Here is a 13,084-nt window from a genome sequence, read left to right as displayed (position 1 = left end):
CAGGGATAGCGACATAATTAGGAACTCAGGTTTCATCTGGATTTTGAACCTAAATTCCAGGTCTCTAGATGAACTTCCTAGAATTCCTAGGATTAGCCACATCCTGGGACGGGAAGGACGGCAGAACAGCACAGTAGCGCTTCGGGAAGGCAGAGGTGCATTTCTCAAGCTCAACTGCAGGTTAGCCAGCATATGCAGAAGAGAAGACTCTCCTCCTTGTGGTTAGTATAGTCAAATAAGCAACTTTCCGCCAAACTGGGCTACTTTTTAAATTTATAGGCATTGTTTTTCTGTAACGGATTTTTCACCGTGTTTTCACTAATAACGAACCACGGCTCTTTTCCTTCTTGCTTCACATACGTTCGACCAACACCGAGGAAAGAAGCGGAAGGGGCGGTGTTACGCACGCGCGCGCACCTCCGGGGAGTCGTCATAGGTTGCCTGGTGAGACGAGCCTCGTGGAATCGTACGGCTACTTTCGGTCTCGAGGTGACCAATAATATCGCGCATGCTCTGAGTTGTAGCCCGTCTTGGCTGTAGAGAGCACGTAAGGTTTGTGCTTAGATTGTATTAGATAAAATAAGTTGAAAGTGTTAAGAAATATTTAGCTATCTTTAGTACAGATAATATATCATTTCAAGAGCATAGCGTGCCATGCTGTGCCCACTGAGCTGGTGGGGGCATCTGTTTTAGGCTATTCGGGATTGGAGATGGGCGTGGGGTGCAGAAGATGATGTGAGAGCACCGGGGTCAGGGATTTCTTTGAGCGATGAAACCAAGGACTTGCTAGGTACTTAAAAGATCTGGGACCCGAGCCCATAGAACCTTCCTCCCTCCTACCCCAGATTTTAATAATGAAACTGCAGGTTGAAGATAGTAATAAAGACTTAGTTACCGGTCCCTTTCCACTTTCTCAGCTGACCCTCTCATATCACCTCTTAAAGGAGGCCCTGCCTCTCGAGGCATGGGCCGTATAACTGGGCAGACGTGCGGCAGGCAAGAGGGAGGGGGGCACAGCCTAGGTGCGGAGAGGGGCGGACAATGGGATTAGGGGCCAGTTCAAACCTGAGCATGAGCCAATGAGACAAGGAAGGCGGCGTCTCTGAGCTCAGGTACAGGAAGGCGGTCCGGGCTTGTCCCGGCCCGACGCAGATAACATGGGCTTGAGCAGCTGTGAGTAAGGGATAGGATTAGCAAAGGCAGGTGGGGGTGGGGGAAAAAAGGGGAGTCAGGTAACCAATAGCAGCATCAGCAATTTGAATGCTGTTATGCAATTGGTCAGTAGTTAAACAATAGGCTGGAGCAGAGCTTAGAACGGCAGTTGGGAATTCAACAGCAAGCAGAGGGCAGGTTTTTGCTTTGCTGCGCTGGGGATTTTCCAACTGCCATTTGTGCGGTTTCGCTGCCTTTTAGTTAGTTATTTAGCAAAATGTAGAGAGCCAAAAACAAACCGGAGGTGGCTGCAGCGGGTGGAATTTCACCCCGTTCCTCAGCGAGGTCGTCAGGGGTTGGCAGGTGATGGTCTCTACAGATCTGCAGGCCTCATTTGGTGAGTGGTTTCGTCTTCACTAACTGACGTTCCCCCCCCCCCATTCCCCTTTGCCCTGCTGCCCCGCCCCCCCACTGATTCAGGTGTAAGCGGCCCAGAACCTGCTGTCCCCCCCCCCCCCCCCCCCCCCCGGCAAAGCCCAGCCCTTATGGGACAGCCTCGTGTCAGAGTTCCTGCTGCTTACAGTTTCCACAACCTTGTTTTTTCTCCTCAGCCAGGCTCCTGCAACATTTTGTGAGGGAGGCAGTCAGCGCTGAGGTCACTGGGAAATAATTATTGGTTTCGGGTTACAGAGTGATTTACATTTAAATGTGAATCCGATAAAGGCTAAGAAACATAAGGAGCGTGCCTGCTCTAGTGGCAGTGGAGCCCCCTTTCTCTAGTCGGTGACTGCCTGCTATGTCTCCTGTTATGACGGGATATTCTTTTAAGGGCAGTGTTTTACGGGAGCTGCTGGAACGGGCAAGCAGTGGAGTAAGGGGCGAATTAGTGGATTCTTCCCAGAGCAAGTTCCCAGCAGGGGATGGTGAATGTGGTGGCAGACTTCCCAGTCGGCCAGTTGCCCCCTCGGTGCCCGTCGGTGCTAGGCCAAGGCTACAGCTGCATTTATTGTCAATATTTTAGGTCTCATGGCTAACGCAGGTGTGGTGGGTGAGGGGAAAGGTGCGGAAGGTATAGGAGGTTGGCCCTCAGATTTAGGAGCATCTTTAGGCAATCAGATTTATCCTCAGGATGTTGGAATAAAAGGGCGGCCCCTTGTGGGCAAGCAAAACGGGGCCCCTTTACAAAAGATCCCTTTACATTCAGGGGCGCTAAAGGGGGATTTGGTGGCAGGGGAGGGGGAGGATTGTTGCGGATACAGGTGGTTTTGCAGATGAAGCCGATGATTCGGTGCCTGGACCTTCCAGTCGTGAGGCCTGGAGGGAGTTGGATACGGCAGCGCATGCCTTTACTGCTCAGGGCGATCAGGAAGGAATGAAGAGGAATGTTGCGGACGACAGGAGTGGCTTGGCATCGAGAATACAAGGCAGCAGTGTTTGGGAGCTGAGCAAGGTAAGACTTCCAAAGATAGTGCTCGGGAGAGTAAGAAAGATAATAAGAGGAGAAAGAGGGCTCATTCTAGTAGTAGTTTAAGCTCTTCTTCATTTTCCTCGAGCACTAGCGACACGGGGCCAGGTCAGCATACGGCTTTATCTGTAGGGCCATAGTATGATATGGGTCCTCCGGCTTTAGCTTCTTTAATGGAGCTTTGGGAGGAGGTCCTATCCGGTTAGTTGCAAGGCTTAAAAAAATAAATAAATTCTGTTAATATTTTGATTGTAGAGGGAAGAAAAGGGGGAGGAAAACATCTCGAAGTCTAACAGGCAGAATAAGAAAGGTAGTGCGGGCCCAAAAATGTCTAAGAATATAGTCAATTGGGTAAAGGGGTTTTTTGTGTTTAGTAAGTGTTGGTAGTCATTTTGATCCTACTCAGTACGGAGCACGTCTGTCCTCCGCTAATAGTATTCTAGGAGCCTTTAAGGATTATGAGGGTTGGGCATGGCCCAATTATGCTGAAAAGTTCTGGGATAAAATGGCTGGGAACAAATTTATGTCATGGGATTCTCAGGACATTCATTTATGGTTAACTCAGATGACCAACAATGGAACCAATTTAGTAAAGTGGGACAGGGAGTGCTGGCTTTAGTCCTAGTTCCGGTACTTTATCCTCCAGTATTGGTAAGAATACTTCCTTTTGTGGTCCTGGAACTGTTCGCAAAATCGAGTCTGGTACGAACAGTAAGGGACGCAAATCTGACATCTGTTGGAGGTTTTATAAGCTCACTTGCCTGTTCCCCGAAGGTAACTCCAGGTACGCATGTGCCACTTGCGGGGGGGTTGGGGCGCATTCGGCTGTCAAAGGTTAGCAAGGTCAAGGTGCTAATGTTATCAAAAGCGCTAACTGAATCTCCATGGTAGAGCAAGGCTGACTCTCCCATAGTTTATTGCAGCTTTAGTGGAAGGTTCGAAATCGTATCCCAACAGAGATGCTGTTGCTATGTTGTCTGGGGATTTAGATGCGACTTCCATATCCGTTAAGAAGGTCCCGGGATAGGGAGAGGGCTGAGAATTCTAAATCTGTTTATCGGATGGCTGAGGGCGCACGAGATAAAATACAGGTGGAACTTCAGTGTGGAAGAGTAGCCGGGTCATTTCCTTGTAAACATTTTGAGCATAGGCACTTCTCACCATTAGCAGTGATTAAAAAAAAAAAAAAAAAAAAAAAACGCCGGGAAAATTTAAGTTAATTTTTCATTTGTCACACCCTGAGAGATCTTCAGTTAATGATTTCATCCCTAAACAAGTGAGTCGCAGTCAAGTATGCATCATTCGATTAAGCCATAGACTTGGTCCGTAAGGCGGGTCCTGGGGGTCTTGGTTAGCCAAAGCTGATATTGAATCAGCTTTTCGGTTATTATTAATTGGTGTATTTTAGGGGCAAGCGGTGTGCAGCGCAGTGGCCAGGGCTATGGGTTTCAGATGTTTTAGTATTGAATATAACTTTCTTGGAGCTTTTTCCTATCATCGTTGCCTTAACTATCAGCTCGATCCAGTAAAGTCCGTGGGAGAGCGGACTAACGCCCGCTCTCCCGGCGCGCGCACCGGCCCCTCGCCGGTGCGCGCGATCCAGTATTTAAATTAGGCGACGCGGTGCAAACGAGGAAAAAGAGGCGCTAGGGACACTAGCGCGTCCCTAGCGCCTCCTTTTGGCCTGGAGCGGCGGCTGTCAGCGGGTTTGACAGCCGACGCTCAATTTTGCCGGCGTCGGTTCTCGAGCCCGCTGACAGCCACGGGCTCGGAAACCGGACGCCGGCAAAATTGAGCGTCCGGTTTTCGGCCCGACAGCCGCGGGCCGAATTCAAAATTTTTTTATTTTTTTTTTTACTTTTTTTTTACTTTTGGGGACCTCCAACTTAATATCGCTATGATATTAAGTCGGAGGGTGCACAGAAAAGCAGTTTTTACTGCTTTTCTGTGCACTTCCCTGGCGCCGGAAGAAATTAGCGCCGACCTTTGGGCGGCGCTAATTTCTTAGAGTAAAATGTGCGGCTTGGCTGCACATTTTACTTACTGGATCGCTCAGGAATACCTAATAGGGCCATCAACATGCATTTGCATGTTGAGGGCGCTATTAGGTGCCGCGGGTGGGCCGCGTGTTTTCCTCCCCTTACTGAATAAGGGGTAAGGGAAAACACGCGTCCAGAGCAGGGTGACAGTGCGCTCCGACGGAGCACACTTTACTGGATCGACCTGTATATGGGGCAAGGAGTGGTCTAACAAGAAAGTAGTTTGGTGGTGTGACAATATGTGCGTGGTCCAAGTAGTTCATAAGCAAGCAGCAAAGTGTCTGAGAGTTTTGCTTTGTTGAGAGTAATGATTATATTATGTTTAAAATTGCATGTAACATGACGTGTCCCGGGGAATTTGAATATGATTGCTGATGCTCTTTCGCGTTTTAAATGGGATGTCTTTGGGCCGAAGCTCCTCACGCCAGTGGGTTGGGAGAGAGCATGCCGGAACACCTTTGGCATCTTTGCACGTAGTAACGCGGAATTTGATCAGACAATCCCTGGCTCCTGCTATATGGAGCTCATACTTAGCAATGGGGGAGAAGATGAAAGAGCGGTGGTGTTGTTAAAGCGTATGGTTATATGTATTTGTTGCATTGGTGGCGGTAAGCCCGAGCCAAAATATTGTTGATTTATTGTATTGTTAAAAGGTATGCAAAAGGAGGGGGGGTGAGTCTTGTGCAGTGCGAGGGGGCTGCTGCACGGGATGGCCAATGAGCAAAAAGGGGGCCGATGCTCAGAGGCGATATCCCTGACCCACGCTCGGACGAGGTAGGGTTATAGGTCTAGAGGATACAGGTGGAGCTCTACCACTGGGATGCGGTGGGGGGCCGGTTAAGAAGGATGTTACAAGGGGGGGGGGGGGGTCATGTTTTAGCTTGTTATAAAGTTATGGGGCTCGGGTCTGGTGTAAATAAACTCCGGCCTTTATTTGACCAAATAAAGGTGTTTGTCATTTTTCAGTGAAGCAAGGAAAAAGGGGAATGTGTTTGGGGAGGGGGGGGTAAATGGAAAGCGAATCTTGCCTCTACCAGTTATTGGTTTGGGGTTGGAAGTGGGGCGCTATTCGGCACCTTCATTTAGGAGGGGCACAGCAACTACAGCCGCGGAATTGGGGTGGTCGGCCCGGAGAATTCAAGCGCTGGGACAATGGAAGTCGGAGGTTTATCGTAGTTATGTAAGAAAATAGCTTTTCTTGGAAGATGAGAAGACGATGTTCTGCATGAAAATAATTGAAAAAATTTGTTTTGCAGACATAAAAAGGGGGAGTGGATCCGTGAATGAGCTTGGTCGTGGGCCATTCTTTTGCATCGGGCTCTGCGAAGAGCGGAGGAGAGGCCTTATGGTGAACCCCCGGATCTGAATCATACAGAATGGATTGTTCGCTGGTTTGGCAATGGGGGAATGCGTCGGGGGAATCTGCTTATCTTTCTCCAGAATAGAATGCTAAGATGGGGAATCCCGGAGATTGTTATCGATTATCTGGGGGGTAATGATTTTGGTAACTTCACACGTCGCGAATTAGCAGCGATCATACGCAAAGATTTGGCTACCATACTAAATTACCTGCATAATACTAAAATTGGCGGGTCTAATATTATAGTTCGTATCACACACTACACGGAGCCTTTATGGCGAAAGGGTTTTGGAAAATGAATTGAATAGGCAAGTTGGTAAATGGGTAGTTCAACACGGTGGTTTTTTGGGTTCGCCACTCAGGGTCATGGGTAACCTTAGGTGGTTTTTTCTTCGGAGATGGGGTGCATCTTTCTGACGTGGGCATTGATTTATTTAATAATGCTTTGGAGAAAGTTTTCAAGCAGCAGCTTTTAGGTTAAGTGGCCACAGTGGGGGAACAAAGGCAAATATTTTGCCTTTGTTTGTGGCGGAAAAACCCGAGCCATATGTTTAATGTATTATTTGGAATTGTAAAGGACATTGGAGGGGGGGGGGGGGGGGGGAAATGCTCGTGTAGTTTGGGGCTGCTACACGGGAAGGCCTAAAGAGCAAGAGGGGGCCGATGCTCAGGCCGCATGCTTACCCTCGCTGGTGCCATGGCGGGGTGAGTGATGGGGGGGTGCCTAAAGTCGGCGGGGGGGGAAATGCTCGTGTAGTTTGGGGCTGCTACACGGGAAGGCCTAAAGAGCAAGAGGGGGCCGATGCTCAGGCCGCAGGCTTACCCTCGCTGGTGCCATGGCGGGGTGAGTGATGGGGGGGGGGGTACCTAAAGTCGGCTTACCATTGAGACGCGGTGGTAAGCGAAAGAGGGGCATGGGGGCGGTGGAGGTTAGGGGGAATTAACTTTGGAATTTTGTATAATTTGCTGGCTCGGGTTATGTTTTAATAAACTGCGGCCATTATTTAATGCCACATTGTTGTTATGCGCATTTTGTTCAGGGAGAGAGGGGCAAGTATGTGTATGTATGCACGAACAGCTAGTATCAAGTCCCTATGTTATTAGAGGTAGGGCGGGGTGGGGGGAGCACATTTGCAGCCTGGAAGCGAGAGCAACAGGCTGATCTCAGCACGGCTGTGCTGTAACAGGCTGACCTCAGCACGGCTGTGCTACAACAGTTTTGCTTTTACTTTCACTTTGCCTCCAGCACGGCTGTGCTGTAAGAGGAGCAGATCAGCTAAAGGAGCAGGAACGATTTCTTTGATTACATCATTGGGTAAAGTACAAAGATTTTGTGGCTTATAGGCAAAATGTTGAGAATATTAATGGTAATTTTGTGTTGCTAAGGTCTGGAAGGTATGCTCACCCCCTCCCCCCTTTTGCATTGAACTGGATCTGCATTACCAGTACTTTATTTAATGAAAAGGCTTTGAATGCATGGCTGCTTCTGCCTGGAATGTTATTTTATTTAAGGAAATGCCTTAGCACATGGCTGGTTATATATATTTTAACTAATATATATTTAGTGAAACGCCATGGGCACATGGCCACACTTTACCTGTTATTATATATATATTTTATGAACTCATGGCTGGCTTTCAGCACAATGCTTGCTCTGCATGTTGCTGTATTTATTGAAAGGGCAGCGAGTGCAGGGCTGGTTATCTTTCACTTGTAGCCTCTTAAGAAACGCCATTGAAGGGGTCTACACATGGTGAATGCATAGGTGGTTAGAGCACATGGCTGGCAGTAGCAGGCTTGGTAGCTCAGTGGTTAGAGCACTGATCTTGTAGGCTTGCTTTACTTTAAAATCGACGTTGATTTCTTCTTAAATTATGCTTAGTAGGTTATTGTCTTTCATTTCATTAATATTACATAGTAATTACGCAGAGTAGGCTGTAATTGTTTCTTGTATTAAATTTCCTCTTATATGGGCCATGTATGGTTAATTTGATATGCCGATGCTGCAAAATTACTTGTATTTTTCCTGAAATAATGTACCTGATTTTGTTGGTCAAAATTCTATAAATAAATAATAATAAAAAAAAAAAAAAAATCGTTTTCTATGTATTGCTTTACCCCTCGCTCTCTAAATTGCTAGGAAATGGGCAGGCTTCATGTCTACCATGCTACCTCAACAACCTGTGGATGTGCTTTGTTATACCTAAGTAATCTGACAATTAAAAAGTAGCCAGCATCCCGTAGTTGGGAATTCTGATGATATGTCTATGGGACAGCGGTATGGCATTTGAGTGCTCAGCCAGGTTAACAGGATGTTTTTTATATTAATCCTAAAGGTGATATTTAGTATTCGGTTACCATTTAAAGGGACAGCTGTCCCATGTGCACGTTTATACTGAATTATAAGGGGTACAGGACCCTCAGCTTGATAGATATGATTTAGGCTGTGCTATGCAGCTCTATACAAAGTAAATTAAAATATTAATGAAAGGTCGGCTTACATCTTAGCATGGTATTGTGGTTCTTATGGGAAGGGCTTGCCAGCAGAGGTCAGCACATGGCAGTGGCCATTTTGGGAGGTCAGCACATGGCAGCAGCCATTTTGGGAGGTCAGCACATGGCAGCGGCCATTTTGGAGGTCAGCACATGGACTTTCAGGATTTTCTTTTACTATTACTTTTCTTTTACTCCCCAGGCCCCCCCCCCCCAATCGCCGGCACTCCCGCCTCCCCACAGAGTCCGGCCGCCCCTCGCCCCCCCCCCCCACCTTCCTCAGCTGCCCCCACCCCCATCCTATTCCCGTCCAGCCCCCCCAAACTTGCCGGGCCCAAACGTGCCCCCCCCCCCCGGCTCCTTGCACCCCTCCCACCGCCCCCCCGTACCCCGGCTGCCCCCTCCCCCACCCACCCCCCTTAGCAGGTGTGCGCACACCCACGTTTGGCTACCTATTCATATGCCCCCCCCCCCCCCCCCAAAACTGTGCGGGATCTAACCATTTAATATGTCTACACAGCATGGCTACCACTCAGTTTGCTATGGCTTCTGCCCCGTCCGCACTTATGCCGGACCAGGCTCAGGCTCCAGCCAAGCGAGCACGTCGGAAGCCAAGCAAATTGCAGGAAAACTTTGCGGCAACGCCAGAAGTCGAAAAACGTAAGACCAAGACACAGAGGAATAAGAAGAGGAAATCCGCAAGCACACGACAACCGCGTAGCATCAGCCATTTGGGCTGCTATGTACCGGAGCAGCCCCCTCCACGGGGCATGACCCCTGTAGCACCGACCCCTGCAGCACCGCCACGAGATAACTTCGGCAATGTTACCGAACGACAGCTGCGTCAGCTCATGGACCAAACCTTGTCAGCGGCTGCTATCCATGGCACGGACAGGGTGAAGGCAATGCTGGATGCCTTAACGCATACCTTAACGCATACGCATACCTTAACGCATACCTTAACGCATACGCATTTTTAAAAAAGCTTTCCCAGATCTGGATTAAATTCCCCACTCATCATCAGCATAAACACAAAAGTTAGGAACTGTAAAAAAAAAAAAAAAAAAACCCACTAACTTCACACGCAGTCACAGCAACATTTTATTATACTTCACAACAATATCATATCTGATCATTTTGCTACACATCTATATTTTATATTTTATAATATTATACTTATTTATTAATTGATACAGCTGGTTAAAATGCTAATAGTCGTTCTACAATTCCTCCCCTTTCATTTCCAAGTTATTCGTCCATGTTTTTTGTAACTTTCTCACATCCAAAATATTGTTTTAATTTTTGTTAAGTTTCATACTATATTTGTTGTTGTATTGGGAAATGTTCTCTACTTTGTTACTCTCTGCCTTTACCCACATTGTTAATTGTAAACCGGGTTGATGTGATTCCTATCATGAAACTCGGTATATCAAAAATAATAAATAAATAAATAAATAAATACCACTAGCCCATCCCCTGGCTCAGTGCCCATCGGTCCACAGCACGGTGCAGCGGGCAGCTCCAACAGTTCAGCTGGCAACATCCAGCCACCAGCACGTCAACAGACAGCTCATGGACAACACGGGCAACCGCAAGAAGGACAGAACTGTGAGTACCCTGATTTAAACCGGGGCCAGGGTAATGCGCAGGTACCCCCAACACAGCCCAGTTACCCACCACCAAGGAATGGCAGCGAAGTGTGGCTGGGGCCACAAAGCGCTCCTACTGACAATTTCACTGCTATGAAAGCTATTTTCGATAACTGGCATGGGCAGGGTAATGCTAACACTAGCCCAACACAGGAAACAGGGCAGTCAGGACGACCCATTGGGGGATATTTTACTTGTGACACCAACCCCAGCCACAGCTACAGCTGTTGGAACACCAACCACAGCTACAGCGGTTGGAACAACGGTGGGTCAGCTGGGGACCAATGGGCACAATACCACTGGTAGCTCAGCCACGAATGGCAATAACGCTGCACAATACACATGTACAGTGGGCTCACTAACCGCGCATGTGTCAGAGGCGTTAAAAGAGAAAATATGGCGCAGCGAATATGTAGATATATTCGAGCTGCTCAGGAAAGAAGGGGAGGGTTCCGATCCCAAATGCCACGAAGCGTGCAAACTCTCAGCTAGGGAGAAACCCTGCATCGCTAAGACGCTAGCTAATTGGTCAGCAGGATTCAGAATTCTGTCATCCATCATAGGTCAAAAATTTCCTGAAAAATGTTGCTCCTTAATTGCTTACCAGGACGTCATTTGTGGTGCTTATCGCACGTATGGCGGTACGGCTTGGTTGGAGTATGATGAGCAGTTCAGAAGGAATATGGCTGTGAACCCAGGTTTAGAATGGGATCGCAAGGATATTGACCTCTGGCTCTCAAAAATCACACCGTACCGACCGGTGCAGGAGGTTGTCCCTGGCTTCGCTGGCAATGCATACCAGCCGAGTACATGGTTAACTCCTCGCCAACATACTTTTACGGGAAGATTTCCATTTCGGCAAGGTCAGCCCTTTCGTCAAGGGCAAAGGTGGGGGCAAGCCACTAGATTTAGGGGCGGGGGGACTCCCATCTGTAGGCTGTTCAACTCTGGTTTTTGCAGATTCGCTGCTGCCTGCAAATTCAGACACGCCTGCATGGGATGCGGTGCAGGCCACCCTCAAACAAAATGCTCAAGGGGAGGAACCATCCCCCACACAGAGCAACAATAAATTCATTAGAGCACCTACCCCCATTAAGATACATAGCTTGCAGGTCTGTTTAAAGGGTTATCAGCCCAAGGAGGTCAGATGGCTATACGAAGGGTTTTCCCAAGGTTTTCACATACCTTTCATGGGGCCAGAAACCGCCACAGAGGCTAAGAATCTGTTATCTGCGAGGAATAATGAAGAGGTCATTGCACTAAAGATCAAAAAAGAAAGCGACATGGGTAGGGTGGAAGGCCCATTCAATGACAAACCTCTACCTCATTTTAGGATTTCCCCTCTTGGGGTGGTTCCCAAAAAAGAGCCAGGGGAATTCCGAATGATTCACCATTTATCCTTCCCAGAGGGTGGGTCAGTGAATGATTACTTGGACCCCGAAGCATGCTCGGTCGCCTACGCCTCATTCGACCAGGCATTAGACATGGTGAGGCATTGGGGGCAAGGGGCATGGTTGGCAAAAGCCGACATTGAATCAGCCTTCCGCTTGCTTCCAATACATCCAAGCTGCTTCCATCTGTTGGGGTTTCAATTCCGAGGTAAATATTACTTCGATAAATGCCTCCCGATGGGCTGCTCTATATCTTGCGCCTACTTTGAGAGGTTTAGCACATTTGTGCAATGGGTTGTAGAGCAGGACATCGGGAAAGGGAAAATCATACACTATTTGGATGATTTTCTGTTTACCGGCCATAGGGACACACAGGCCTGTGCGCAAGCCCTCGAAGCATTCACCCGGAAAGCTGACGAATTAGGTATTCCGCTAGCTAAGCACAAATCAGAAGGACCGTCACAAAAATTGTCACTTCTCGGTATCGAAATTGATACTCTGCAAATGGTCACACGCCTACCGCCCGCAAAACTAGAAGCGTTACGCGCCAACATATCTACTACCGAACAATCACGCAAAATCACGCTAAAACAAATGCAGTCACTCGTTGGTCACCTCAATTTCGCTTGCAAGATCATGCCCATGGGTCGCCCCTTCATTAGAAGATTGTCCCAAGCCACAGCAGGTATTTGCAGGAGCCATCATTTCATTAGAATCACCAAGGAGCTCAGGGAGGACCTCATAGTATGGAAGACATTCCTAGGGGAATATAATGGGCAGACAGTTTGCAGGGACCCAATCATGACCAATAGGGAGCTGCAGCTCTACACCGACGCAGCGGGGAGCGCTGGATTTGGGGCCTATCTGGCTGGGAAATGGTGCGCAGAACGATGGCCAGTACAGTGGGAAGCCATGGGTTTACTCAGAGACATCACTTTTCTCGAATTGTTCCCCATTGTTGCAGCAATACACATGTGGAAAGCATGTTTCCACATCAGAAGAGTGGTTTTTTGGTCAGACAACATGGCGGTTGTACAGGCGATAAATTCTCTCACCGCGCACTCCCCTAGGGTCATTAGGCTATTGCGGGATTTAGTACTGCTCTGCCTGCGCATTAATCTGGTCTTTAAGGCTAAGTACGTTCCGGGGGAAGCTAACTGCATCGCTGATGCATTGTCTCGTTGTCAGTGGTCTCGTTTCAGATTCCTGGCCCCGGAAGCAGAGCATCAACCTTATGACAGAGAGAAATGTAACAGAGTTCTTGCTCTACCTCAAGAACTCGGGGGTATCAAGAGCACAGGCAGGGCAACATGTAGCTGCTATTGTTTTCGTCTCCAAACTATGGGGTATAGGCACAATTAGCAACTCCTTTCTCATAAAAAAGATATTAGAGGGTTGGCGGAGACAAGAACCAGTTAGAAGGGACGCCAGAAAGCCTATCACACCAATGCTGCTACAAGCACTGGTAAAGGAGCTCCCCAGCCTAGTTTGGGACAATTATGAGGTAAAGCTATGGACCGTGGCTTTTTCACTAA

General features: G+C 48.2%; 1 protein-coding gene across 1 annotated transcript; it reads left to right on the top strand.

The window, feature by feature from the left end:
* Positions 1-6,962: 6,962 nt before the first annotated feature.
* On the top strand, positions 6,963-10,464 carry LOC115096217. The gene is made up of 3 exons (XM_029610727.1): positions 6,963-7,331; positions 9,030-9,433; positions 9,968-10,464. Exons 2-3 carry the CDS (start codon positions 9,031-9,033, stop codon positions 10,462-10,464), a joined length of 900 nt encoding a protein of 299 aa, XP_029466587.1. The 5' UTR covers positions 6,963-7,331; position 9,030.
* Positions 10,465-13,084: the final 2,620 nt, after the last annotated feature.

Source organism: Rhinatrema bivittatum, chromosome 7 (assembly GCF_901001135.1).
Source record: "Rhinatrema bivittatum chromosome 7, aRhiBiv1.1, whole genome shotgun sequence".
NCBI lineage: Eukaryota > Metazoa > Chordata > Amphibia > Gymnophiona > Rhinatrematidae > Rhinatrema > Rhinatrema bivittatum.
Note: the sequence above shows the minus strand (reverse complement) of the source record. Positions and strands in the feature narration are given on the sequence as shown.

Bases quoted from the DNA above. Each gene is read 5' to 3' on its own strand.
- LOC115096217 (XM_029610727.1), top strand. From the start codon at position 9,031: ATGGCTACCACTCAGTTTGCTATGGCTTCTGCCCCGTCCGCACTTATG. The intron at 9,434-9,967 runs ATACCTTAACGC...ATAAATAAATAA, and splicing joins AATGCTGGATGCCTTAACGC to ATACCACTAGCCCATCCCCT.